Source organism: Empidonax traillii, unplaced genomic scaffold, assembly GCF_003031625.1.
Source record: "Empidonax traillii isolate 1590-97213 ecotype Southwest subspecies unplaced genomic scaffold, ASM303162v1 scaffold2:size4533513, whole genome shotgun sequence".
Lineage (NCBI taxonomy): Eukaryota > Metazoa > Chordata > Aves > Passeriformes > Tyrannidae > Empidonax > Empidonax traillii.
The window spans coordinates 2416458-2441057 of record NW_020955195.1 but is presented as its reverse complement, the minus strand read 5'-3'; the positions used below and the strand labels follow the sequence as shown (position 1 = coordinate 2441057).

The window sequence follows — 24600 nt, the reverse complement described above, 5'->3', positions numbered from 1 at the left end:
CTCCCTTCCTCAACACTGCAACTCCACAAAAATGCAAGGATTAGAAATGTTCTCCCAAGGGCCGGTGCCTTGGCTCCTCTGAACGGTCAGTGTTGCTGAGTTGCTCAAGACTCTATAAACACAAGCAAACTGCAACAAAGGGAGAGATTTCTCCGAACACTCACAGTCTAAAAGGCACTGTCTACAAACAATAATATGTAAAAGGGCTACAGGTCGAGGAGACCTGGAAGTTGTGCTTGCACAAACTGGTTATGTCAGTGGCTGTGGGCAGCTCCTCCCTCTCCATATTAGAGGCTCCAATACTTTTCCTTTGTTGTCTTCCAGTTGGCTTAGCCCATAGATTGAACTGATAGCAGCCTGAGGAGGGGTTCCTGTTCTGCCAGACACTTATCTTCTAGCATATACTTATTTTTACTGAGCTAAAACAGGCTTTGTTACAAAAGGAACCATCATCAAGGTTCCTTGCACACAGGAGGAGGTATAATCAACAAATAACTCCCACAGGGTCTCCAGAGCTTCCTCCCACAAGGAACACTTCACACAACTGTGGGTCAAATGGGGCTGGCTAAGACACCTTGTCTGTATACAGGCAGGAGAGGAACTTGCACCTTCCCCAGTAGGCATCTGGCTTTGAAAAACCGAATGAGGTGTGTAAATTCCCAACACAGTTAGAGAGGTATCTACCACAGCAGGGAAAACTGGGGGCAACCAAATGCTTGAGTGATTAAATCATCCTTAGTAGATGGATACTGCCTTTCATTAGTAACATACAAACAATTCCATTTGAACATAAGAAAATTGTTCAAGGGGGATTTTTTGTTGGTTTTTTGTTTGTTTTTTTTAACCCGAAGAGTGATTGAGACATGGAAGAGGTTGCCCCAAGGGACTATGGAGAGTCTCCATCCCTGAAAATGCTAAAATCTGATGGCCCTCAGCAAACTGCTGCAGCTGATCCTGCTCAGAGGTTGGACTAGACAATCACAGGAGGTCCCTCCCCCATCTTAACTATTCTGTGAACGTTGCTGAATTGGGCTTTAACCCTTTCCCACCAGAACATGTATTTAAACTGCTGCCAAAGCTAATGGGTACAGGCCATGGCCTAGCTTTTCTGGAGAGCGGGCTGCTAAAGGCAGCGTGGCACCAACATGGAACCAGACTGTAGCAGCACAAGACGGGTGAGGAGCTTTTGGGGGAACATACGTTGTTGGTGAAGAGCTCCAGGACAAAGGTGGCCACGCTGCCGTTGATGCCAATGAAGAGGTTCACGCTGGTCAGCACAACATATGCTGTGCTGGGGATTTTGAACACGAAGGAGGCCGGATACATGAGAGGGGTGATGGACCACCTGGCAAAAAGAAAAGCAGCAATGTCAGGCGAGCACCTGCTGAGCCTGAGCGCCTTCCCAGTCGTTCCCTGAGGAGAAATCTCTTACCCATAGAGAAACAGAAGGAGAGCCAGCACAGGCAAGTTGGAGGAGGATACGTAGGACTTCTGCTGGAAGCAGATGAAGATGATGACGACCAGTGTGGCTGGAACAATGTAGTTGCACTTGAAGGGAAAAAACATGACTTTAGATTTCTTTCCCAGAGAAAAAAAAAAGGCGTCTTCCTGCTCTAATCCAATAGATTAATCAAAACTCTTCAGTGTTCCCGAAGCTGTTTTTAATGTGAAACTGTTGGAAGTGTCATATATATGAACTACAATGCAGCACACATGAATTTACATTTCTTGTTCCCTAGAAAGGGGCTACACAAGCAAACATTTTGGGGCAATTATTTTAAAGTGACGTAATAAATGCTGATGATTGAGCCTTTGGTTGTCTTCCCATCCTATCCTGTGCTTCCTGTCCCACTGAAGTGAGCCACTGCCCCAAGAGAGTGAACACGAAAGACATGGTCACAGTGGTTATTCACTGAAATAACGTGGTGCTCGCTGGCCCAAACTGCACTTTGCACTTCAGAGCAAGACACCCTGCAAAACCAGAAGGGAGGACAGTTTAGCACATTCAAAGCCCTTACCATATCCCAGACAAAGTTGGCCAGCCAGTAGATCACAGGCTTCACACCACTGATGAACTGCAAGTGTTTAGCCTTGCTGACACGTTCTTGAATAAGGAAAACCACAAAGCTGGCAGGAACAAAGGACATGGCAAAGATCACACAGATGGAGACGAGGACATCCACAGAGGTGGTCATCCTGGACAAAAAAAGAAAGGAAGAAAGCAAAGTGCTTGTATGCTGGTGCTGGTTCCTTTGAGATGAAATGAAGCAGCTCATCCAGGGCAAAGCAGAAACTGTTTCTTCTGCTGTTCTTCTGCATCTCAAGGACAACACCACAACCTGCAGACTGGTTAAGAACTTCAGTGTAATAGACTCCTTTCCGCTTTCCTTATCACCACCATTTTGTTTCCTGTCTAATGCATTTTTGGGGGTTGTTCAGTGGTTTGTTTTTTTTGGTGTTGTTGTTGTTGGTTTTTTTGTGTTTTTGTGTTGGTTTTTTTTTTGTTTTTTTTGTTTGTTTGGTTTTGTTTGTTTGTTTGTTTCTTGGGTTTTGGTGTTTTGTGGTGGGTTTTTTTTGTGCTGTTTTAAAGTTCAGAGGTACCTGCCTGCCATCTGCCACTGCTTTGCAGATCTGAAGATGTATCTGCAGACGGGTCCTGACTTGGATAGTGATAGGAGCGAACTAGTCAATGCCTCAGTGAAGTGAACCCTTGAACCCTGCACATTATTGTATGCCACTCCCCAGGTCGAGAGATTGGGCAAAACTGAATAGGATCTATCAATTATTCCTAGTCAAATGGTGGCACCCTGGGACAAAAGAACGACTACATTCATGGTGAGACACGTTTATGAAGGTGGCCAAGAGGAATTTCGTAAGCGGCAGAAGGTCTGAAGGCCACACTAGTTCTTAGAAACTGCAGCTACCAGGGACTCAGAGACAGAGAAAGCTTTCACAGAATTGCTGTTCAACACCAAGTTCTCAGCAACACATGTTGCCACCTGCCCAGACCGGAGAAAAAAAGGCCTGCATGTCAGAGCCTAGATGCCACAGGCATTAGCCACTAGCGAGGCTGAAACCTCCCATGTTGCCTGTTTCCTGAAGTAATCAGCAGCTGATGAGCCCAAACCCACCCATGTTCACATCAGGACTTACAGGGCCACTTCAGAGAGCTGCTGCTTGGTGAGGTTCAGGGGGTGGTTGAAGGCAGTGATCCCGTAGGCACTGGGGTTTTCACCCTGCTGCAGGTTGGCCCGGAGGATGGCATTGTTGATCACATTCAGGAAGGATGCGATGGCATGCCAGCCCTTGTTGTTAAACCACACCTGCGAGAGACCACATCGACATCAGGAAGACGCCAGGTACATCATCTACCCAACAGGCTCCTAAGCCCTGCAGAACATCCCTTCTTCTAGTCAGGGCATATAATTTCTTTCCTCACCTTTCCAGCTAGCTTGCTCAGGGACAGAACACAGGGTTTAATCAGTAAGTACAAAAGGCTGGTGGAAGGCAGAAATGATCCAGCACCAAAATCCTTCCAGGACTTGGAAGAAACAGGCTTTGAGGAAACCCACACAAGAACACAAACTACCTATGTTCCCACAGGGAACTCTGTTCTGCACAGTTCACCAAGGCAAACTGCTGTGTATCCAGGTCACCAGAGCTTCAAATAGCAGGCACAGCAGTGAGGATTGGGTCATTTACCTTCACATTGTTCTTTGTATCCAGGCCTTTCATGAAGCTTGACAAGCTATTGAGAAATCGATCTCCAGAACTTCCCTGCAAACAGAGAAGACAGTTACTTCCCCTCTGAGAATACCCTTACTTATGTCCTGGGGTCTAGCAGGGGTTACACAATGTTTTTTCACAGCTCTGACAGTTTTCTTCCCATTCAAAAGCCTCTATCCACCAAGCTGGAGGTGGTAAGAAGGCTGACAAACTTGAGCTTTCCTCCACCCTTTACTTTCTGGGGTCTCACCAGTAAGAGGTCAGCCTCATACCTGTTTTTTCCCCAACAAAATGTATTAAACAAGGTTGCAGGCAACCTTCAGAGACATTGCAGCCCACAGGCAAGCAGTCTCAGTGGAAAACCAGGGCCCAAGTTCTCTTCTGAGCCAAGGCAGACTCAGTACATGAGGGCTCAATTGGGTTATTGAAAGCTGGTAGCAAACACTTGTTAATTCCCTGAGATAGCCCACACTGTCCTGCCACAAAACACTCGGAGGAGTCTGCAATCTCCACCACCTTGCAACTGTGTGGGGCAGAACCCACATCAGCAACGTGGGCTACACAAACTTCAGCTGAGCGTGTCTCCAAGCCTCCTGCCACTCCCAGACAACTGCCTGGGAGATCCCAGCTCAAAGACAGTGAGGAGAAGCCATAGGAGACAGCTAACATACGCACACTACTCATTTTATGGCTTCTAAGTCCTCTCCCAAGTAACAAGACTGATATTAGTGCATCCCGGGTTTGTGGGGGACAGTTGCTCACCTGTGCTAGCTCCAAGATTTTCTTCACCTGTTTAATGGCATCAGTGACTTCATGGCTTGGAGGAAGCACAAGGGAACTGCTGGCTCCCAAGGAAAAGCCACCATACCTGAAAGTTGAGATAGAAAGTGATGCTGAGACCTGACTATTCACTGATGTCCAGAAAATGCCGCTCCTCCTCCCTCTCCAGATGTATCCTCTTCCCGCACTACATCCAACACAAGTGCCTCCACTCTTACAGGAAAGGATGACTTTGATTTTTCTACATGGTTGCTTAGCCACGGTGTCTTCTGCTCTCTTTTTCTGGGGTTAAATACCCCAGAATATTAATATTAAGAATGCTGAGCAGGCTGCCCATTTAATAAATGCAGTTATGCTCTGCTGCCAGTGCAGACAAAGCAGGATATTTCCCTGATGCCCTTGGTTGGAAGGATAGCACCTCCTAGGACAGAGTACCAGTAGGCTGGTCATGCAAATCTTTTCAAGCCACTACTGCACTCTGTATAAGGTAGAGATGCTTTTCAGTACTCTGGGGTTGTCTGCCAGTTTACCCTTCAACATCTTCCCCCAACAGTCTGGCAGTTAAGAGTCATATAAAACAAACTGCAAAGTGAGGTGGATGTGTCAGGCTTAAAACAGTGCTCAAGGGTTAGTGGACACATATAAGCTAAAGAAAAGGCAGTAACTCACCTGAACTCATTCACCCAGATCTTATTCTTTAAGCTGTAGAAAAAGAAAAGAGAGTTGATGTATAACACATAGAACAAGAGAAGAGACAGACCCATCACTGTTGCAGGCACACGGCCAGGGAAAAGAGTGCAACAGCTCCTCACATCTGTCTCACATCCCACCACTCCTCTTCAGTGTAATCCCTAGGGTTGGTGCCCAGACTTTCCCCATACTCTGCCTACAATGCTCAGGACACAGCATCACTAACAAAGCAAAAACACCCCTTGAGCTGAGGATCGGGGTAATGTGAGGAGCTGAGCGGGCGTGGCTCACTGCTGAAGAATTTGGGCTGCCCAGGCTTACTTGCCTGATCTGTGCATCCCCCATAGAAGCAAGCAACATTTGGTGGGGAGGGAATGGAGAGAGTGTGTTTAACAGCTACCTTTTCCCAATGATCTGGGCATAGGTCTTCACTAGGTAGTCTGATATATTGCGGCCCGTTAGATTCTGGAGGATGTCAGTGGTGTCCTGCTCTCGCTGGTGCCACCGGCAAAAACACAGAAAAAAACGCTCATCAGAAAACAGACAGTGAGTCAAATAAATCTTGTGCAATGCTTCACACACGAGAATCACACCTAGCCACTCTGCTCCTCAGGAACACTCGTCATTGAGCTCCCTCCTACCTGTGGCGGTGGCAGCCCGCCGGCACCAGGGGGGCACACAGGCAGCATCTTCTTGATCTTCTCATTGCTGCACTCACAAGACGGGGAAGGGTTCTCCATGCTCCAGTTGCCTTTCAAGAAGATGTCCTGGACTGACTCTGGGACCAAAGCAGTGGTCCATTCCTTCTGCCCCACAGTGCAAGGAGTGTCTCTGTGTCAGGAAAGAGGCAAGAAAATGCCAGTTTTAAAACAACTATGTTGGCCTTTGCTTACAAGCCATTTAAAGATCAAACTTCACAGTCCTCAGAAGAGGCAGAGTGTTTCTCAAAGGAGCTTGACCTCGCTGAGACAAACAGCTCAGAGTGACAGACCTGGTCTGTGAGGCTGGCCAACACTGAGTAGTGTCATACACTCCCTTCTTTGCATTATAATTAAGTGCTTTATTTCAGTCAGTCCCACCATGCACAGTGCCCAGAGTTCTAGGGTGATGCTCTTAGTCATATGGTTTAGTTCTAAGTAGTCCTGTGAGGAACAGGTACTTGGACTCTATTCTCATGGGCCTCTTCCCACTTGAGATCCTATTGTTCTAAGACAACATCACACGCTTCTTGGATGACATTTCTGCCTTTGGGGCACCAAAACACCAATTTTCCCCTAGGCAGCATCACTGGGCAGCTTTCTCCCCATGCCCCATTGGTGGAGTAACATAACACAGCTCCCACGTCTGTTATAAAGAATGCAGCTTAATTTCCACCTCTAGCCAGACTATTGGACACCTTGCCTCCTTCCCTATCATCTTGTGAACACGAGCTGCAATTTTTCCAGGCTAAAGACAACCATTTAGGACTGTGTGCACCCTCTAGGGAATAGCTATAGTCAAGAACACAGAGCAACATAACCAGGTCCTTTACCATGTTCAGGACGAAGCAGTAATCTGGGGGAAGAGAGTATTGCCTCCTTTTCATCTCCATCAGCAAGGACTTGCACTCAAACTTCACTCCCTCACCATGCTGAGGGTTGGCAACTATTTGAAAGGTTCTGAGCAGAAAAACTGAATGTAATTGCAACTCTTTTGGCTTAAATCCTGCCCTGGTCACACAGTACTATAATTCCCTAAAACCAACCAAATCTACTAGTGCTCAGAATCTGGGGGTGGACTTCCTCTTCCCCAACCAGAGTTCTACTTACGGGATGGAATGTCCCTGCATACAGCGCGTCCCAAAACCAGGCTTATCAAGCAGGGCATCCAGAAGCTTCTGAGTGCCTGCATCTTCAGGAGCATCATTGCTATGGGTACAGCAGAAAAGCATTGTCAGGCCACCGTGTTAACAGGCACACAGCAAAAGCAGCAGCAGGGCAAGGCCAAGAACACAGTGAAAGGATAATGGGTGGGGATTTCCCTTTGAAGAATGCTTGGCCTAGGAGCACACACGCACACTCCTAGTCTCTGCACACTGAATTGTTAAGAGTCAAAACACCATTCAGAAAGGGGTATGGCCTTGCCAGTAGTTCAGAGTTGGCATTTAAAGGTCCAAGAAGAAAATGACAGGTCTTTAAAATGTGCTAAGGAACTCAGTAACACAAGTCTGCAAAGAAGAGAATTTGTAGTCCACAAAGAAACATACCTAATAAAAGTGTACTGCTCATCATACATCCAGGGTTGTAATTCCAGGCTGGGATACTTCCCAAAAGGAGGAACAATCAGGCTGAACATGAGAGCAATACACACAAAGACAGCTGGCAGCACGATCTGAAATTGCAAGGAAAGAACAAGTCCCTTTTTAAGAAAATGTTCCCAGAGGCATCAGGAGTTACATGTGAGTCACTTACTGGATTACTGGATTACAACTTTTTCAAATTTTCCCAGGAATGTCTACGCTGTTTCCACCAAAGCAGTGACAGACACCAATGCAAGACTTATCTTGGCATTTAATCAGGGCACTCACTTGGGGTGCAGAGGATTCAGCCTGCAAATGCTGCTCTAAAGGCCACATTTAGATTTGAACCTCAGTTGCATCCTCGCTGTGCAAGAACACTGTAACCACCTGGTTATCATGCAACTCCTCTCACTCGCACAGGCCTCCTTCTGTTCACAGGTGCAGTGAGGACCACCAGTTTTGGTTATCCACCTTCCCCTGAGGTTTTCGGCCCACCACCCACTCAGACTGCAGTGCACAGTGCAGAGCTGTCCCTGCTGAGGGACTCTGCCCACGCCTGGGGGGTGGGTCTCACCTGGGCAAAGAAGCCCTTCCGGCTTCTCTTGGCAATAAGCATCCTCTTCCACAACAGAGCCATGAACTGCTGCTGGGTGAGCTTCCAGCCCTTCATCTGGTAGGAGCCTTTCCCGTCCATGCCACTGAGAAGGTCTGTCTCTCTGGATTCTGCTAAGAAGAAATGACCCTCACTCAGAAGTTCAGAGATGCTCTCTGAGTACTTCTGTGCTGGAGGCACAAGGTGATGGTGGGAGCAGCTATTCTCACCCATCGAAAAAGAAATAAAAAAGAGCACGGTGAGCAGAGACAACAGAAATTTACATGAATGTGTTTTCTCCCTTATCTCTTGGAGCCTTAATGGGAGGATTGAACAGGCCCTGGATCCTGCACTGTTTACTATTCCTGAAGGCAAATATACCACCACTCCTTTTGCAGCCTCAGCCTTCAGATCTGCATTATTTATAACAGAAAAGAGTATCCACATGAAAAGATCAAGCTTAAGGCACAGCAATACCTGGATCTATGTCTGAATCATTAGGATCAAATGCATCATCTTCTGTAAATGGACGAAGGCAGCTCTGTCTATCTCCAAACACGCGTCTGTTCCTTCTGGCTGGCAACGTCCCATCTGAAAATAATGCAGCTATGCTTAGCTGAACTGCTTCAGGTAATCTCCAATTAGCCCCAGAAAAAACAAAGCAATACCATTTTCATTTTACATGTCTTCTATTTGCAAACTGAGGAGCTGATCTGGAGTCACTCCAGTGCAGGTAAAAGCAAAACGAAGACCCTCACTCTGCAAACGGTCATGTTTTGTTCACCATATCTTGTGTGATGTTCCAAAAACAACTTCTAGTGCACTGGACACTTTTTTTTTTTCCCCACATAGGCAGGGAAACAGCATTGTATCAAAATTTCTCACTTGATACGCATATAACTACAAGTGCAATTTGCTAGCATTAGGTTAACAGGAAATGTTATTATGAGCACTTAGTGCAGTGATCCACTCTCAGAAAGTCATTTGGTCCCTACTGTGGTCTGACCCTGTCAAGAGTTCCTCAGAGTAGAGAGCAATGTCAGTCAAGTAATTTTCAATACACTCAGACAGTAGAAACTCTTCTCTATAACAAAATAAACATACTACCACTGAGTCAACTGAAGTTCACAGTATATAAAAACATGCTTTAAGTATAAATAAGAACATTAAAAACACTAGCACACCAGAGCTCCTGTGCAGTCTCAAACAGGGTCTGTCACACCTGTAGGGGATGTGTCACTTCTGTAGGGGACAACTAGACCCACCTGAGGTTTCTGCATCCACACCGCTGTCATCAGCCACTTTCAGGAAGATCTGAAAAGCAATGGTAAGTGTCATTGAAAAAAGCCAACGAAGGAACAACAATGTGGGGATTGCTCCAGGAGATGCCATGAGAGAGCACAAGACTGACAGGAGCTAAAAGAAAACAGAGGATACAATTTATCCCCTGCATGACAGGGACACGGACTTTGTGGCTTCTCTCCAGTTTCCAGGAGCCAGCCTGTTGCCACACACCAGCCCTTTGCCAATGGCAGTTTTCACAGCATCTCAAACATGAGCTCTTTCCCACGTCTCAGAAGCAGACTTGGGGAATCTCATCTTTCCCCATGTCTGGCAGTGTTCTGACACTCTTGCTGGCACAGGCACCTTTGTGGAGCTTGTCCCATGGACTTCCCCAAGCCAGAAACAGCTCTTTGCCAAACTGCAGGTAACAGCCAAGAACTTCACAGCTGTAAAGGACCTAGAGGGCAACCTAGGTTACAACACCACCATTTCTGTTTCCCTTGTCATTACTTTAAAATAAACAAATAAAAAAAAAAAAGACATTTCACAGACACAGGAGATAAAGAGCATGATAGTTCTGTGATAAAGGGAGACTTGGCTGCTGGAACAAACCCTAAAACCATAAAAACAACCCTGCCAGTGGCCTATGTTGAAATGGTTTCTGTAGTATATGGTGTCCAGTACTGAAATGTATATTTTCAGTTAAGGGCAACACACAGCATCCTCGAGAATAATACGCACAATAAAAGCCAAAGAAGGGGCCACTCTCAGGGAAGTACAACTGAGTACACAGGACCTATCTATGCTTGCCTGTACTACATTTCAGTTTTTAGTGCACAGCTTTATGAGCACACACTTGAACAGGGTGGAAGACAATCCATTTTGGAGGGGAATGCAAAACGGCCTGTTCCATAATAAACTTTTACAGGAAGAGATAAGACTCCATCTCCTTCTTAGTTCTGACATGATTCATTTTGCCTAGTTGAGGACAAAAGAAAATTGTCAGCTCACTAACCTCCTCCAGGGTAGTTTCAGAGATGCCATAGCTGGAAATGCCAAGATCAGAAAGACGGTCATCAATTTCATGGAACAGCTCCACAAAAGCTCCCTCTTTAGCAGCCTTGTAGGGCAAGACATAGGTTAACTCATGGCCAATGTCCTCCACTAGTCTGGCCTCAGGAACATGTTTTGTAATGAGATTTGAAATTGCAGAGACATCTAGGAAAAAAAAAAAAAAAAAACAACAACACAAAAGACAGTTTTCCTCTGGTTACTACTCACTATGTGGAAAGAAGAGCTCAACCTGAAAAATCTTGCCCAAAGGAAAGGAGAGAATACAGACAGCTCTGAAAAGCAGCTCATTTCCATGGAAAGTCTCATTTCTTTTTACATTTAACACTGGATGAAAGCCTGGACCCAAGCTTAGCTATAGTTTTTACATGCAGAATTTGGGAGAGCTTTTACATGCCACCAGAAGAACCCACAAGTCATTGGTGTACAGTCCATCAACATTACAGCTCTAGCAACTGTATAATCTTTGCTTATTAACTCTCAGGAAAGCTTGAATTTAAAAAGGCTCACTCAAGAAAAACATTCCAATAGTTACAGATTTAAAAATACCATCTATGTAAATTTAATAATTGTCCCAAGACTGTAGCTACATAGGGGAACAAGGTTAAGGCAGGTGTCCAAGGGGAACTACAGAGAAATGTCAGCACTGGGATATAATCCTAAATTCTTTTCCAAGCCTCACCTATTGTAAGTGTGTCACTTTCATGGTCACTGCCGAGGCCAGCATCAGAGCTGCTCTGGGAGACACTGTCATCCTGGTCACAAAAGAGAAGACAAACGTTATTTCCTGCTGTTTAACCAAAACAGGGCCCACCAGATGCTACACTCTAAGTCCAGATGCTGCAGACGGTGACACACCACTGCAAAGGGCTAAAATAAATACAAGTAAAACGTCTTTAGGTATAGGAGTGAGTGTTACAAAAGCAAGCACTTCATCTATTCTGTATCTCTCAGATCAGGTTTGGACAACCGGCATTGAAAGAAACTACAGTGTAGATGCACATCCCATGCAGCAGTTTAACCAGACATGGCCTGGCATATTACCTGTCAAACACATAACACTTCTGCTGCTCCAAATAAGTCTGAGATTTCATGAAGAAAAAATAAATACGAGCAGAAATGGTCAGCTGTACCTTTTTCAAATAGGACACTGTGCTGCTGCTGTTTCTGCAGGAGCTCAGAGAGGAATCCACATCCTTCTTGACCAGGGTCAAATAATAGCCTGTTCCCAGGTGGTTCTTCAGGAAGAGAGAAGAGCCAACACAGCAGAGCTTGCCATGAGAAATGATGGCAATCCGGTCCCCCAAAATGTCTGCCTCATCCATGTGGTGTGTGGAGAGAATGATAGTGCGACCTGAAAGAGGGCAAGGAAGATGTTGCTGGTAAGTCAAACAAACCTACGTTCCCCACACCAAAACCTCAATCATCTGGATCTTGCCATGAAGTTGGATGGCAGGTTGATGCCACAAGTTTGGCTCCCTTGAACAAGGCTATGGGAAAGGTTCACAACTGCTGTCATGTGTTTATTCTCACACTCTCTGCTGACCTTTGTCATGCTCAGCAAAGGCAGGTTTAATTTCATGTCAGCAAGGCTGGCTGCACAGAGCAGAACAGAACACTGCTGAACACCAGGGGTGACTTTCAGACTTTAAGTGCCCTCATGACCCAGTAAAGAACTTTGTTCTGAACTCTGAGACTAATAGGATCAGAAAGGAGGACGGGTGAGAGATCAGAACAACCTTGTCCTGCATGGTCTTTGTTCATTCCTCAGTACAGGCAATAATAGATTTGCAGAGACACATGAAACACACTGATTTTCTTTTGCCTTCCACAACACATTCACGAAGAGCAGAGAAAAAGACACGCACATACCTTGCCGGTACTTCAGAAGCAGTTCCCATATCCCCCTGCGAGAATAAGGATCCACCCCAGCTGTGGGCTCATCCAGGATGACAACCTTGGAGCCGCCAACAAATGCTAAGGCAACAGACAGCTTCCTCTGCATGCCACCTGTCAGGCACAAGAAGAAAGAGGCGTTCAGGCTGATGCAGTGACGAGCGGAACAGCAATACTCGCAGCACAGTGGATAATGAGCTCTCTGAAAGAAAGCAGACTGAGAACAAGTACTGCTACTCCTTCAGGCCTTCGAGGTTCCAGTGTGGTCTTCCCTCAGTGGAGTGTAACTCCCCTCCTACTGCAGGAAGCCACACCTCGCATGCCCTTCCATAAATGAATTGTGTATCTCAGCACCAGCGGCAGCAAGTCACAGCTTAGAGGCCTAACCAAACTTGGGGATCAGGAGCACAGGTCTCCAGAGCCTGAGCTGCAGAAATAGGTCCCCGTGAGACCTCATGGAAGCGTTCCAGAGGCAGAAGCGAGGAATTGCATTGCACTCTTCAATACTGAAGCCAACCGTGGTTCATCCACTCTCCCTTCCCAAGCTCACATGTGCAGTCTGTACTGATAGTTGAATAAGACAAAGGCACCTCAGCCTCCCAACTATCTGGTACAGAATGATAGAGGAATCCTGCCCCTCTTGAAACAATGAGAGGAACACACCAGGTCACCAACTGAAGAAGCAGAAGTCTGCATAAGGAATGCACATACGCCTTGGAAACAGCAAGGGACTCGGAGATTATGGTCTAAGCCACTCTCACTTAAACTCATAAAACTCATAAGCTTTTGGAGAACAGATATCACATGCAGCTGGACTGCATCATGATGTAAACAAGTACTAAAAACTCAGAAAAAGTGAGTTACTTTTTATGGCCATTAGATAACCTGAGATAGTGCAAGGTTTTAAAGTTTACTAAGATACACTGATTAGGTACTTAATAAACAACTGATTTCCTTAAGGGCTTAATTGTATAGCAGTCTATATCTAACTACAGGATCCAATAAAGGTCCATAATGCAGCATCTACGAAAGCCAACAGAGCATTTTGGGGGGGTAAGGAATGCAAAAGAACTGAACTTACCAGAGAGTCTGCTTGTCCTAGCTTTCAGTTTGTGAGGCAAACCAACATCTGCTGCCATCTGCTCCATCTCCTCTTTCACTTTCTTTTCCGGCAGCCCTTTGAGCCGAGCATAGAACCAGATGTGCTCCTCCACAGTCAGCCTAGGGAACAGGAGCAGCCTCAGGGCACGGCTGAAAGCACCATGCCGGGATTCATCCCTTACATTAGCATTACAGCAGGCATATGTTTGCTCAGAAAAACATCTTTTAAGGCTGAGCTCTCAGGAAGGAGCTACAGACTGGGAGTGCTCAGCTTGGGCCTGACTGCAGGGTGTGGCTCTATTCACCACCCGTGCGAATAATTCTCCTTTAAGGGTGCTTGACAGAGTAGCCCAAACATCCCAAATCAGTAGGCCCCACCTCCCTTTGGCCTAGCTGAGTTCAGTGGAGTAGATTATTAAGAGACATGAGAGATGATGCAGGCTCTTGCTGATCATTCCACAGGCACATGGGAACATGCTAGTGAACAAAACGTTCCTGTGCCAATCTCACACCGCCCAAGTGTGTCACACCGTGCACACAATAAAAAAAATGACCACCAAAGCTGAAAGCCCACTGCTGTATTCTAAAGAGCCCAGACATCTGTTGGATTACACCGGTTCTGTGTCTCGCAGATGCTACTCACAAGTCAAACAGCACATTGTGTTGTGGACATACACCCAGGTTCTGCCTGATGGTGCTGAGCTCAGAGCGGATATCTTTGCCCAGGATGAAGGCTGTACCCGAAGTTGGGGGGAACAAGCCAGTCAAGATGGACCTGAAGGACAAACAGAACAGATAAGCAGGTTCTTAGGTTCTGCCAGGAAATAGCTGCGGTGCATGCCAGGATGGCTGAATGAAGAGTGGGTGGAAGCCCTGGGGAACTCCCACATCACAAAAGTAGTCTGAAAAACATCTCACTAATGGATTAAAAAAAATCAGCTCCAATGGTTTTAACAGTGATCAAAGAACACCCACATGGCTGCTTGAAGGAAAGATTTTTTTCCTCTAAAAGCTTCTCGTTCTTTTTGTCCAAACTTTCTTCCTTATACTGATTAAGTCAGAATCACAAATGGTGTTACTACAGAATGCTCCAGATTTATTCCACCCATTCTCAACCTGAAATTCCTCTAATTTCAGTCCCCTGACAGTCTTCAGAGGCAGTTCACAACTAGAGTAAACCAGCAGAAGCAACCTGGTCTGCTCCAGCTTGCACACTGCAGCAGTATGGCTACTTCTACCATACGGGTAGGAACTGTGGTATGCAGTCACCTCCTCCACTGTCTAAAAAGATTATTTTGTTCTTACATGGTAGTGGTTTTTCCTGCTCCATTGTGTCCCAGGAAGGAGGTGATTTGGCCTTCATAGAAGTTCAGTGTGAGACCATCTACAGCAACTTTCTTGCCGTCACGATAAACCTTGACCAGGTTCTGAATGGAAACACCGAGGCTCAAATGCACCGGCTCTTCCTCCTTGCAGACTGGAAGAAAGCACAGCAATAGAAAGATATGGTAGGTTTCAACAGAAACTGCATGGGAGTTCTAACAGGCATCACACTCCCCCCGACTGTGTGGAGTTCCAAGAAGAAATGACCTATATGAAGAACTGACTACATTTCTTCCTCAGGAACAGGAATCCTCCACAGAAATTGTCATTTAGTCTTTTCTCTTTTCTGGTCTCATCTGAGCTCTGGAGATCTCCAGTGTCAACAGGGTCAGCAAAAATGGTAGAGGACTTTGCAACTCCATGAGGTTGGAGTGCACATCTGCACTCAAGTGGGCAAAGTACTTTGGGTTTATCTGGATACACCCACCTGATCAAGGTACTCAAACTGTGATAACAAAATGACGATTAATTTCATCTTAGCCATGCCAGTCCTGCTGTCCTCAGACTCTCATTTCAATAAGGCAGACTATAACACCTCATTGCAGAAAGTCTCTCTGTCCAGCCACTTACCCTCTGAAGACCCCTTCTGATCAGGATGAGGGTGCTGCCTGTCCTGTGATTCCTCGCCAAACCAATATGACTTTGTGAAAGGAAAGTACCAGGGTCTGGGAATCCCATACTGGCCTAAAAAGAAAAGCATTACATGAACCTGACTGCATCTGTCCCTTTTCTTTTATTAGATTGCAGGACAAGAAGGGAAAGTACTCCACTCCCAGTAAACCTCTAAGGTGAAGCAGGACCAAGAAGAGTTCTTGATGAAGACACTGACAGAGTTTTGGTAAGAGACATATAACTTCACTTTAGGGTTGAAGTGTGCTGTGCTGAAAGGTGGTACTGATACTCTTAAATTCTCTCTTGCAGCAGTGTCTGTGGACTCAGCAGTTCAGTGAAGGGAACAGCTGAAGTACAGCAAAGCTCCTGGGGCCAGCTCAGCCGTGGCCACAATGGGGCCACATTTCAGTGCTGGGCAACATTTCCTGCTAACAGGAAGCAACAACCTTGCTGTGATGATGGTCTGTGGTTTTCCTCCATGACCTTTCCCCAGCTCTGCTTAAAAATGGGCCAAATTTGCACGTTGGCAAGCGAGTAGGGTGAAAGGATTTACTTAAAAGCCCGAAGACACGATCCTACCTCAGAAGCACACCTCACCTGGGAAGACAGATTCAATGTACCAGGTCATGACTCCATACAGGAACGTATCAAACAGCATCATGACGGCAGATGTGGTGATGCTAAAGCCATCTTCTTCCAAGGGGCTCTCAAAGAAGTTGTCCCACTGAACACCAACACCCTGCTCCTCAAACAGTGCAAAGTACTCGCAACCAAAACCAAAGGCTACTGGAGACAGCAGGCTCTGCAAATGGGAGGCATGAACACGCATTGAGTTTTTCACATCTACTCTCCAACTAGGCAGCTCAGTTCTAGTACAAGGCTTTTTCATCCCTGTGAAAAGTCAAAGTTCCAAGGAGCATCAATGTATTTGCAGAGAGGGAATGGCAGATTTGGTCTTGGTTCCAAGCAAGTCCTGAAACTTCTGCTAGACCTCCCTCCAGATATTTTTGTTTCCCTCTTTTCTCTCCCTTACTCTTTGGATTTTCATGCAAGGGAACAGGTCGCTAACAGTCACCTTCTCCAGACAAGTAAGAAACGCTGTGCAGAGGAAAGATAGCTGCTTCCTTCAGCCTGCCTATCTGGTGGTACAGCATCACAGCACACAGAGATCAAGGCAAGTCCAGCTGCATTACTTCTACTACCAAAGCCAACAAAACCCTCCCAGCACCTTCTAACTGTTCCATCAAACCCAGCCCTGGTAGACTCTTACACTGAAAACTATCCTCCCATTGCCACTTTCCCCCTTCTAACAGAGTCCAGCCAGAGAGCTGCTGAGTGTCACCCTGGTGGAGGCCCAGTACTCAGGATTGTTTTGTCAAGACTTACCGCAAAAATCTTGAGTGAGAAGCTGATATAGTCCTGCCAGGCAACACACAGCACATAAGGCAGGTACAGTGTGAAGTAGACAATGCCCCCACAGGCAGCTGCCAGGTTGGCCCTGGAGAACACGGTGCTGATGAGGAAGCACTGGAGGATGGTCACAACGCCGAAGATCGAGAGGAAAACAAACACCACGCTAGGGTCGCTGTAAGGCAGCAGATTCCCCATCTGGCAAGGGAACAACAAGTGCATTAGGCTTTAAAAGGGCTCTCCAAGGCAGGTTTATTATAAGCAAGCCTGCAAAGCTGCTGCTCAGGGGAAGCTGGGCTTCCTGCAATTTGCACAACAGCTTTCCCAGAAGTGGGGCAGTACCAGAGGCATCTTTTCAAGAGCACTGGATATACTACATCCCCTCCTGCTGCTTTCAGCCACTCAGTCCCTGTTTTGCTCCAGAACACTGTTCCCAAAAAGTGACTGGTCAACACACACCATTAACTCCCCCTCAAGTGTATCAGTGAAGACCACTGCTTCGCAGGCTCCAAAGGCTCTAGAGTCTGCTGCCACAGGGAAAAACAGACAACTCACCTTCAGGATCAGCACCAGCAGTCCTGCACTCATCAGGAGAGGGACGAGGCTGCTAATGAACCAGCTTAACCAAAGGATGCCATTGTCAAGTCCCATGATCCTCATCGTCTCTTTCAGTCGAGCTTCCTTCTCATACACAATGCCCTTAATTATCACAGCCACTGAGTAGATCCAGGCCAGTGTCATGAAGAGGGGCATGGAGCGGCTCATGACGCGCAGAAATCTGAGAAAGTGAAGGAAAAGGGCCAGAAGAGCAGAGTGAGAAACATCACTGAAACTGCAGGTATCACCCAAGGGCTATCAAGAGCATGGTGACAGCTTAGGCTTCACTGCAGCTGATGTGCAGAGCCTGACACAGGATCAGTGTGATCACCACGAGGTGAGGAGGCTGATGGGTTTACAGCTAATTAGGAGTGCGAACTGGAACTACAACAGTCGCCCAGTGGAAGAGTGTTGCAAAGACCTGCCTTGCCTGGGGACTGCTCTCACGTGTCCTCTTTCCACTCACCTGTGTGTTATGAGTCTGCTTTTTCCCCCAGTGCTATTTTTGCTTGCATTAGGTGTGGGGATATGGTCACACCTCAGGAACGTACTTTGAATGTCAAGTCCAGTACTGACAGTCCTTCTCCTCGGAAGGACTCGGCACGTCGTTACATATTCTAAATCCTCCACGTAGGTGCCCCAAATTCCAGGACTAGGAACACTACAGAGATTGCCTCCTCACCGATGATAGGGATGTAAACCATGCCAGGGGAGTGACAAAAGCCCGATACGCCTCCCAAACTGCTCGTCCTGTAGGTTTTGAAGCAGCCTGCATACATACATGTCATCCACGTAGCATGGGTAGGGCATCTGCTGCACATAAACTCCCGTCTTCTTCTCCGTGCCAGTCTGCACCCTGATGATGGCCTGCTCCACCACGTCCTGCAGATAGGCAAAGCCTCCCCAGACGTAGCGCATGTCCTCAAAGGGGTCAGCACGGGGACCGGGATCCCAGTACCTGCACCAAGGGAATGAGACCTTTCCATGAGAAACCCTCGTCACCACATCTGCCAGAGGAAATCCTTCCGTCAGGCAAGACGTCACAGCTCACCCATCCTTGATCTTGTTGGTCCTTTCCACGTTATCGATGTCCATGCGTATCTTGTACTTCACGTGCTGAGGGAGGTCCGTGCTGTCAGGAGCTATTTCATTGAAGACTATGCCAGCCCAGAACCTCCGCTGATCCAGGAGTTCCAAGGACTTGTTTATAAGCCGGGCTTCTGTGGCCACAGGCTCCAGTTTGTCCAAGTTGACACACTAGACAGGAGCAGAATTGGAAGCATTTACTGGATATATCAGTAAAGCAGAATGCTCTTTGTTTACATCTGGGATGGAGGGAAAAAGGAGAACTCTGTAATGGTAATTCCGTGCCCAGGAAAGAGACAGCATTGGACTATTTTGCTGTGGCTTATAGCATTTTGCTGTTTGCTTGTAGCCCAGCAAGCTGAAAGAGATATCACTTCTGCCTGCTTGGGGGTCACCTATTAGTGAGAAATACCCCAGCAAATGTATTTTCTGTACAGGAGGTTAGGTAGCACTAGCAGCTTTACCTACAGGACCTCATCCAAGTATCAATTTCCATGCTTAGTCTTAGTTCCTCTTCTACCACTAAACCAGGTCTGATTCCAAACCTCTAAATATCATGGAGAGACCCAAGGGCTTTGGATCAGGTCCCTGACAGGCCATGGCCTGTTTCTGTTTGCACTCATCTCCCAAGATGATCAGGCAACAAGTACAACTAATTTTATTACTTGCTGTCTTCCCTCAGTTAAAAGCAGCTGCAGGCTTCACTGTGGTGCCCAGCTAAACCCCAGAGCAAAACAGGAGCTGTTACACTGCTAGAGACAGCAGCAACTCTCAGTCACCCAATAACAGAAGGGCAGGAAGCCACACGCAGGAGCCAAAGCAAAAGCTTCCAGAACAAGGCCTACAGCTAGGTTCCTAAATCTATATTTAGGCACCTGAATAAAGGATAATTTTTTTTCACATGCTGTGTGCTGAGCCCTCACAATGCCTGGTCGTGCCCAGAAAACGGGCTGAGGAACTTCCCCTTCCGGAACACCCCACTGCGTGGGCAGAGATCAAGCTCCTGCCACCCCCCCCAGCTTCCTTCTCACAGAAGCAGGATCTCACCTCCATGAAGCGGGAGATGGTCTGGATAGCCCGGTCTGTCTCGTTGAAGGCATCCACCCAGGTATACACAGAGCCATCTTCTGCTCCAAAGTCCTCCGGACGGTTCGACAGGAAACGGGCAACGTCCTCCACTGTCCAGTTGGATGCTGGCAAGTGCAGGTCCCAGAGGGCTTTGCCTTTCAGCAGCGTCTGCAGATGTTTTGTTTTCAAAGGAGAAGCACTTATGAGAATTAATGTTGTACTTACGAGAATTAATGTTAGATCTGCTCTCTCACAATGAAAACACATGGAAAACACCTGTTAAAAAGGTGCAGGGAGAGGCCCTCTGTCATACTGAGAGGATCAGCACAGTGGGGTCCTTCCTCTCCCTCTCCCTCTCCCACCGTGAAGGACACGCCTCTCTAGGTATAAGCTACACCATCCGATGTGCTTTGCAGGCTGGTTGTCTGCCTCCATGTCCTGCCGCCCCTCTCCCAAGGAGAGGGCAGCAGAGAGCCACGCACAGCTCTGCACCCTACAGATACAAGCCAGGGAAGAGGGAGATGCAAGCTCAGCAGAAACCCACTCGGCTGGTGCTGGTTGCCAAGCTCTGCTCCTAGCTGGGATGGAGAGGGACTGTGGCACGGCTGAAAGCTCAGCTGTCACTGTGCTGAGCAGAAATACCAGCGCCAGAGGCCAGATGAATTTCTTATAGGTTTTGCTGTTGTGTCACCAGGACTGGCTGAAGCAGTCCTGCACAGCCACGATGTAATGCCTTTGTTCTCCTGGCTGGGACAGTGCTTTTTTCACCTGGCTTAACTCTGGTTTTCTGAGGACAGGCTATTGCGTGCACAACACAAGTGCAATTGCAGGTAGAAGCCCTGTCACTGAAGCAGGCACCAGTCCACTGGGCAGACAATATACGGCCAGGCAGGAAGGGAGCAAAGGGGATAGCTGAACTGAAGTCAGGGAGGTAAGAAAAAAAATAAAAATAAAAAAAGCCTGCACAAGAGAAAAAAACTGCAAAAATCCATAAGAATAAAACCACGAAATGGATTTTATGCCCCCCCCCAAAAAAAAAAGCAGAGAGTTTCCCCATGCTCTGCTGTTACCCACAAATAGTAGTGTGTCACACTTAAAAAAACAGCACTGCAAACTGGAAAAACAGACCAAGCTAGCAAATGAAAACATACAATAGGAAATCCAAGCAAACAGGATTGGATGTGCTCTCTCTCTTCTCACTTGGCCTCTCAAGGTTAGCTTGTGCCACCATCCCCACAGGAAGGACACCACAACTCCAGGGAAGTGGCTCAGCCTCATCTCGTTCAGCGCCCATGTAAAAGCTCCTTAACTCCAGGAGCACATATTGTCCTTCCTAAAGTGAGCAGCCACATTAGCACGAGCTAAGTGGCAGAGATGGGCAAACACAGCACATTCCTGCATTTCAACAGGAAGAAATATGCCAAACAGATTGTACAGCCCAGATGGTGACTGGTCAGCCCAGCAGCCTCAGTGGCTAACAACCAGCAAAGGACCTACCTCTCTCTTGAAAGCACACACAAATAGGAAACCATGTTTCAGTTCATTCACAGACCTATTAAAGCTGGAAAACACCTCTAAGATCATTGAGTCCAAACCTTAACCCAGCACTGCCAGGCCCACCAGTAACCGATGCCCTCAATTACCACAGCCAAGTGCCTTTTGAACACTTCCAGGGATGGTGATTCCACCACCTGGACAGCGGGTTCTGATACCTGACCACCCTTTCAGTGAAGAAATTCTTCCTAATATTTGATCTAAACCTTTCCTGGCACAACTTGAAGTCGTTTTTTCTCATTCTTACTGCCTGGGAGAAGAGACCAACCTCCACCTGGCTACAGCTTACTTTCAGGTAGCGGCAGAGAGCAATAGCATCTCCCATGAGACTCCTTTTCTCCAGAATAAACAAACCCAGCTTGCTCAGCTGGTCCTTACAAGACCTGTGCTCCAGTCCCTTCATCAGCTCTGTTGCCCTTTTTGGGACATGCTCCAGCACCTCCATGTCTTTCTTGCACTAAGGGGCCCAGAACTGAACACAAGATGCAAGGTGCAAGTGGTCCATGCTGCACCTCTAAACTGAGTGGGATGCTGTCTGGGAGCTGCCTGGGCACTGACAATGAAGAACTCTTGCTTGTGTGGTCATCAACAGGTGACAAGAAAGGAACCCCTGTTACTACACCAATACAGAAGAGAGGTTGCTGGGACAATCAAGAATTAACTCTCAGAGACAGCAGAGTTTAACAAGCAACACAAAACAGGAAACCAGAAAAGCACAGAGCCCGTTAAAAAAAAAAAAAAAAAAAAAAAAAAAAAAAAAAAAAAAAAAAAAAAAAAAAAAAAAAAAAAACAACAAAACAAACAAACCCAAAATAAACAAAAAACTCCCCCAAACATTCACTTTTCAGAGGACATGACTGCAAATCAGAGTTTTGGACCTTGACTTTATGCCTGAACTCTGCAACAAACTGTTCAGCTTACAGTTAGTGGCCACAGTTCTCAACTATGATGCTACCCATCTACAATGTTAACTTTAATAAAGCCAAGGGAAGTACAGGAGGCTGACACTCCATTTTGAGGGAGAAGTTCAACAGGACAGGTCACAGATTATTCAGCACAGCATTACACTGGAGTACAAAAGGGAAAGAATATCAAGGCTTTTAAGACCTGGGGAGGTCTCTGTATACAAACAGCTGCCGGTATCAAAAACTGTGATCCCCAACCAGCTGCCTTGCAGAGACCTCTGGAAAAGCTTCTCTGCAGTTGTCCCTCAGTTGCTCAACCCCAGTTTTACATTGCTGTGCTTCCAAAGACGACAGCGCAGGGCACCAAGCTCCACCCCTCAGAGCTGCACATGAGGAACCATGGTGATGTTTTCATTACATGTTAGGGCATGAAACAGCCTGTTTCCCAACAGGGGCAGATTAGAAACAGGTGTTAAACGTGCACTACTCCCATTTACAGGAGATTGTTACACGGAGAAAGGAATGTCAAGCACAGTGCAGGATTAGTACAATCACAATCTGTTTCGAGAAGCAGTCCCATCCATAATGTCTATCTGCCCAATCCAGCACTGAAGGACCACGAAGCACCATCTAAAATAAATATTTCATCACTTATTGCAAAAAAACAACAGTAGTAGTTCTGGCAAGGACAGTATACTGACCCGAATGAGATCCATTTCCTGACTACTTTCCATAAATGTCCAAATCTTTGGGCTTATCTCCTCCCACATTCCCCCGAGGTCACGAAACACACCCAGCTCCTGGAATGTCCTGTTCACCTGTCACAAAGAGGAGAGGAAGTTTATTTCCAAAAGCTGGCTGAGACCCGCCGTGGGATGAGAGGCTGCACTGAGCCTTCAAAAGTAAGTGCATGGGAGGTGGGAGACTGTGCTTTTGCAGGCAATCCTTTCCAGGCTTGCATTTGGGCCCAGGGTAACTAGACCAGATCAGCTGCGCAGCCAGAGGACACAGCTCATGCTACGTATCAGAGGACAGGGCTAGAGTTACCTCAGACATGACCTTCCTTACAGCTGGTGTGTCTGGAGTGTACAAGATCTTCCCAATCAGCAAGGGTTTCAAAGCCCTCCAGATAATCCTGGAAAGCGGGCTGGATTCCAAGTTCTTCATTAGCTCATTGCAGTAGGGTGCTGATGAAGAGAGCACAGGGGTGAGTAGCTGAACAGCACATTGACAACTGCAAAAGGCATAAACCCCACTTGTGTGGGCTTCAAGGACAGTTACAACTGAAAGATTTCAGCATTTTTCAGACACAAAACCCCTCCTGTACCACAAAGCTCTGCAAAAAGCCCCTTTCAGCCCAAGCCTGCCCAGTGAACATGGAGCAACCAGCTCACCTCCACCATTAAGAGCCACAGTACTGGTTCTGCAATCCTCCCAACAATCCCACTGCACTGCACAAGCAAAATTTGTCCAAAAAAGGACAGACTTCCAAAGGCTGCACATGACTGTGCTCCCTCTCCCCATGAAGGAAGTCTACTGCATGGCTTTCTGTGGACTCTCCAGAAGGTCCTTGGGAATCTCTGCATGTTGGTACCTTCAGTGACCTTAGGGGCACATGCAGGATGACATGCACATGCCCTTCTGAAACAACTGAGTATACTGTCCCTCAGGACCCTCTGCTTTCATCTGTGGAAGTTTGGGAAACGCTAGTGATGACAACCATGAAGCAGACGGGACCTTAGGCCATGCCAGGGTTACACTTACTTGTGGAGTTGTCATAGAAGTTAATGACATCATCTTCGGTGCTGTTGCCTCCAAACAGTGCTTTGTAGTTGTTGTCCTCATACCAGTTAAGGGATTTAATTTTGAGCCCTCCACCTTCAGGATGGCCGCACACAATGCGCGACACAGCCTGGTAGATCTGCGTAGAGGAGTTTGAGGCATTCACGTTGGTCAGGAACATCACCTCCTGCCTCATGTCGCTCCAGCTCTTCATAGTCAGCAACTGGAGGGGAATATGGTAGAAAAAAAAATGGAAGCAAGTATAGAAGAGGATTAATGAAAGGAGAAGATCTTTCTGTTGCTCCTTCAAATCACACATCTGGTTTTGAACAGATGAGAATGCCCTTGAACACAACAAGGGTGAAGACCTTTAATAACATTAATAACAGAAGGAGGGGCAAAGAAAACCTCCACTCTTTGATGGACTTGGAGGGAAACATAGTTAATAGAGATGAGGAGAAGGCTGAGGTACTTAACACCTACTTTGCCTCAGTTTTTACCAGTAAGACAGGTGGCCCTCAAGGCAACTGGCCTCTGGAGCTGGTAGACAGAGATAGGAAACCAAATAGCCCCTTTGTATTCTGGGAGGAAATAGCTGGTGACTTACTGAATCATCTGGATCCTCACAAGTCTATGGGACCAGACGGGATCCATCCTAGGGTGATGAGGGAGCTGGCAGAAGAGCTTGCCAAGCCGCTCTCCATCATCTTCCAACAGTCCTGGCTCACTGGGGAGGTCCCATATGATTGGAAGTTGGCAAATATCACCCCAATCCATAAAAAAGG

The 24600-nt window shown here is 46.9% G+C and overlaps 1 protein-coding gene across 3 annotated transcripts in view; it reads right to left on the bottom strand.

Annotated features, from left to right (window-relative positions):
* Positions 1 to 24600, bottom strand: part of ABCA1 (ATP binding cassette subfamily A member 1) — a 92268-nt gene that overhangs the window by 6094 nt on the left and 61574 nt on the right. For 2 of the 3 annotated variants that reach the window (XM_027895267.1, XM_027895189.1), the window contains exons 9-39: positions 23798 to 24038; positions 23081 to 23220; positions 22735 to 22851; positions 19554 to 19742; positions 18472 to 18677; positions 18202 to 18378; positions 17379 to 17601; positions 16800 to 17021; positions 16011 to 16215; positions 15372 to 15485; positions 14724 to 14895; positions 14062 to 14193; positions 13399 to 13538; positions 12294 to 12431; positions 11555 to 11775; positions 11104 to 11176; positions 10366 to 10568; positions 9332 to 9380; positions 8544 to 8657; positions 8049 to 8200; positions 7442 to 7566; positions 7005 to 7103; positions 5838 to 6027; positions 5597 to 5691; positions 5176 to 5208; positions 4489 to 4594; positions 3703 to 3777; positions 3154 to 3323; positions 2019 to 2196; positions 1433 to 1548; positions 1201 to 1345 (exon numbers count right to left, since the gene is read on the bottom strand). In XM_027895267.1, the coding sequence (XP_027751068.1) occupies positions 1201 to 1345; positions 1433 to 1548; positions 2019 to 2196; positions 3154 to 3323; positions 3703 to 3777; positions 4489 to 4594; positions 5176 to 5208; positions 5597 to 5691; positions 5838 to 6027; positions 7005 to 7103; positions 7442 to 7566; positions 8049 to 8200; positions 8544 to 8657; positions 9332 to 9380; positions 10366 to 10568; positions 11104 to 11176; positions 11555 to 11775; positions 12294 to 12431; positions 13399 to 13538; positions 14062 to 14193; positions 14724 to 14895; positions 15372 to 15485; positions 16011 to 16215; positions 16800 to 17021; positions 17379 to 17601; positions 18202 to 18378; positions 18472 to 18677; positions 19554 to 19742; positions 22735 to 22851; positions 23081 to 23220; positions 23798 to 24038 (4560 nt within the window). The remainder of the gene's footprint in view (positions 1 to 1200; positions 1346 to 1432; positions 1549 to 2018; positions 2197 to 3153; positions 3324 to 3702; positions 3778 to 4488; positions 4595 to 5175; positions 5209 to 5596; positions 5692 to 5837; positions 6028 to 7004; positions 7104 to 7441; positions 7567 to 8048; positions 8201 to 8543; positions 8658 to 9331; positions 9381 to 10365; positions 10569 to 11103; positions 11177 to 11554; positions 11776 to 12293; positions 12432 to 13398; positions 13539 to 14061; positions 14194 to 14723; positions 14896 to 15371; positions 15486 to 16010; positions 16216 to 16799; positions 17022 to 17378; positions 17602 to 18201; positions 18379 to 18471; positions 18678 to 19553; positions 19743 to 22734; positions 22852 to 23080; positions 23221 to 23797; positions 24039 to 24600) is intronic. The other variant, XM_027895352.1, reaches the window with a different exon arrangement.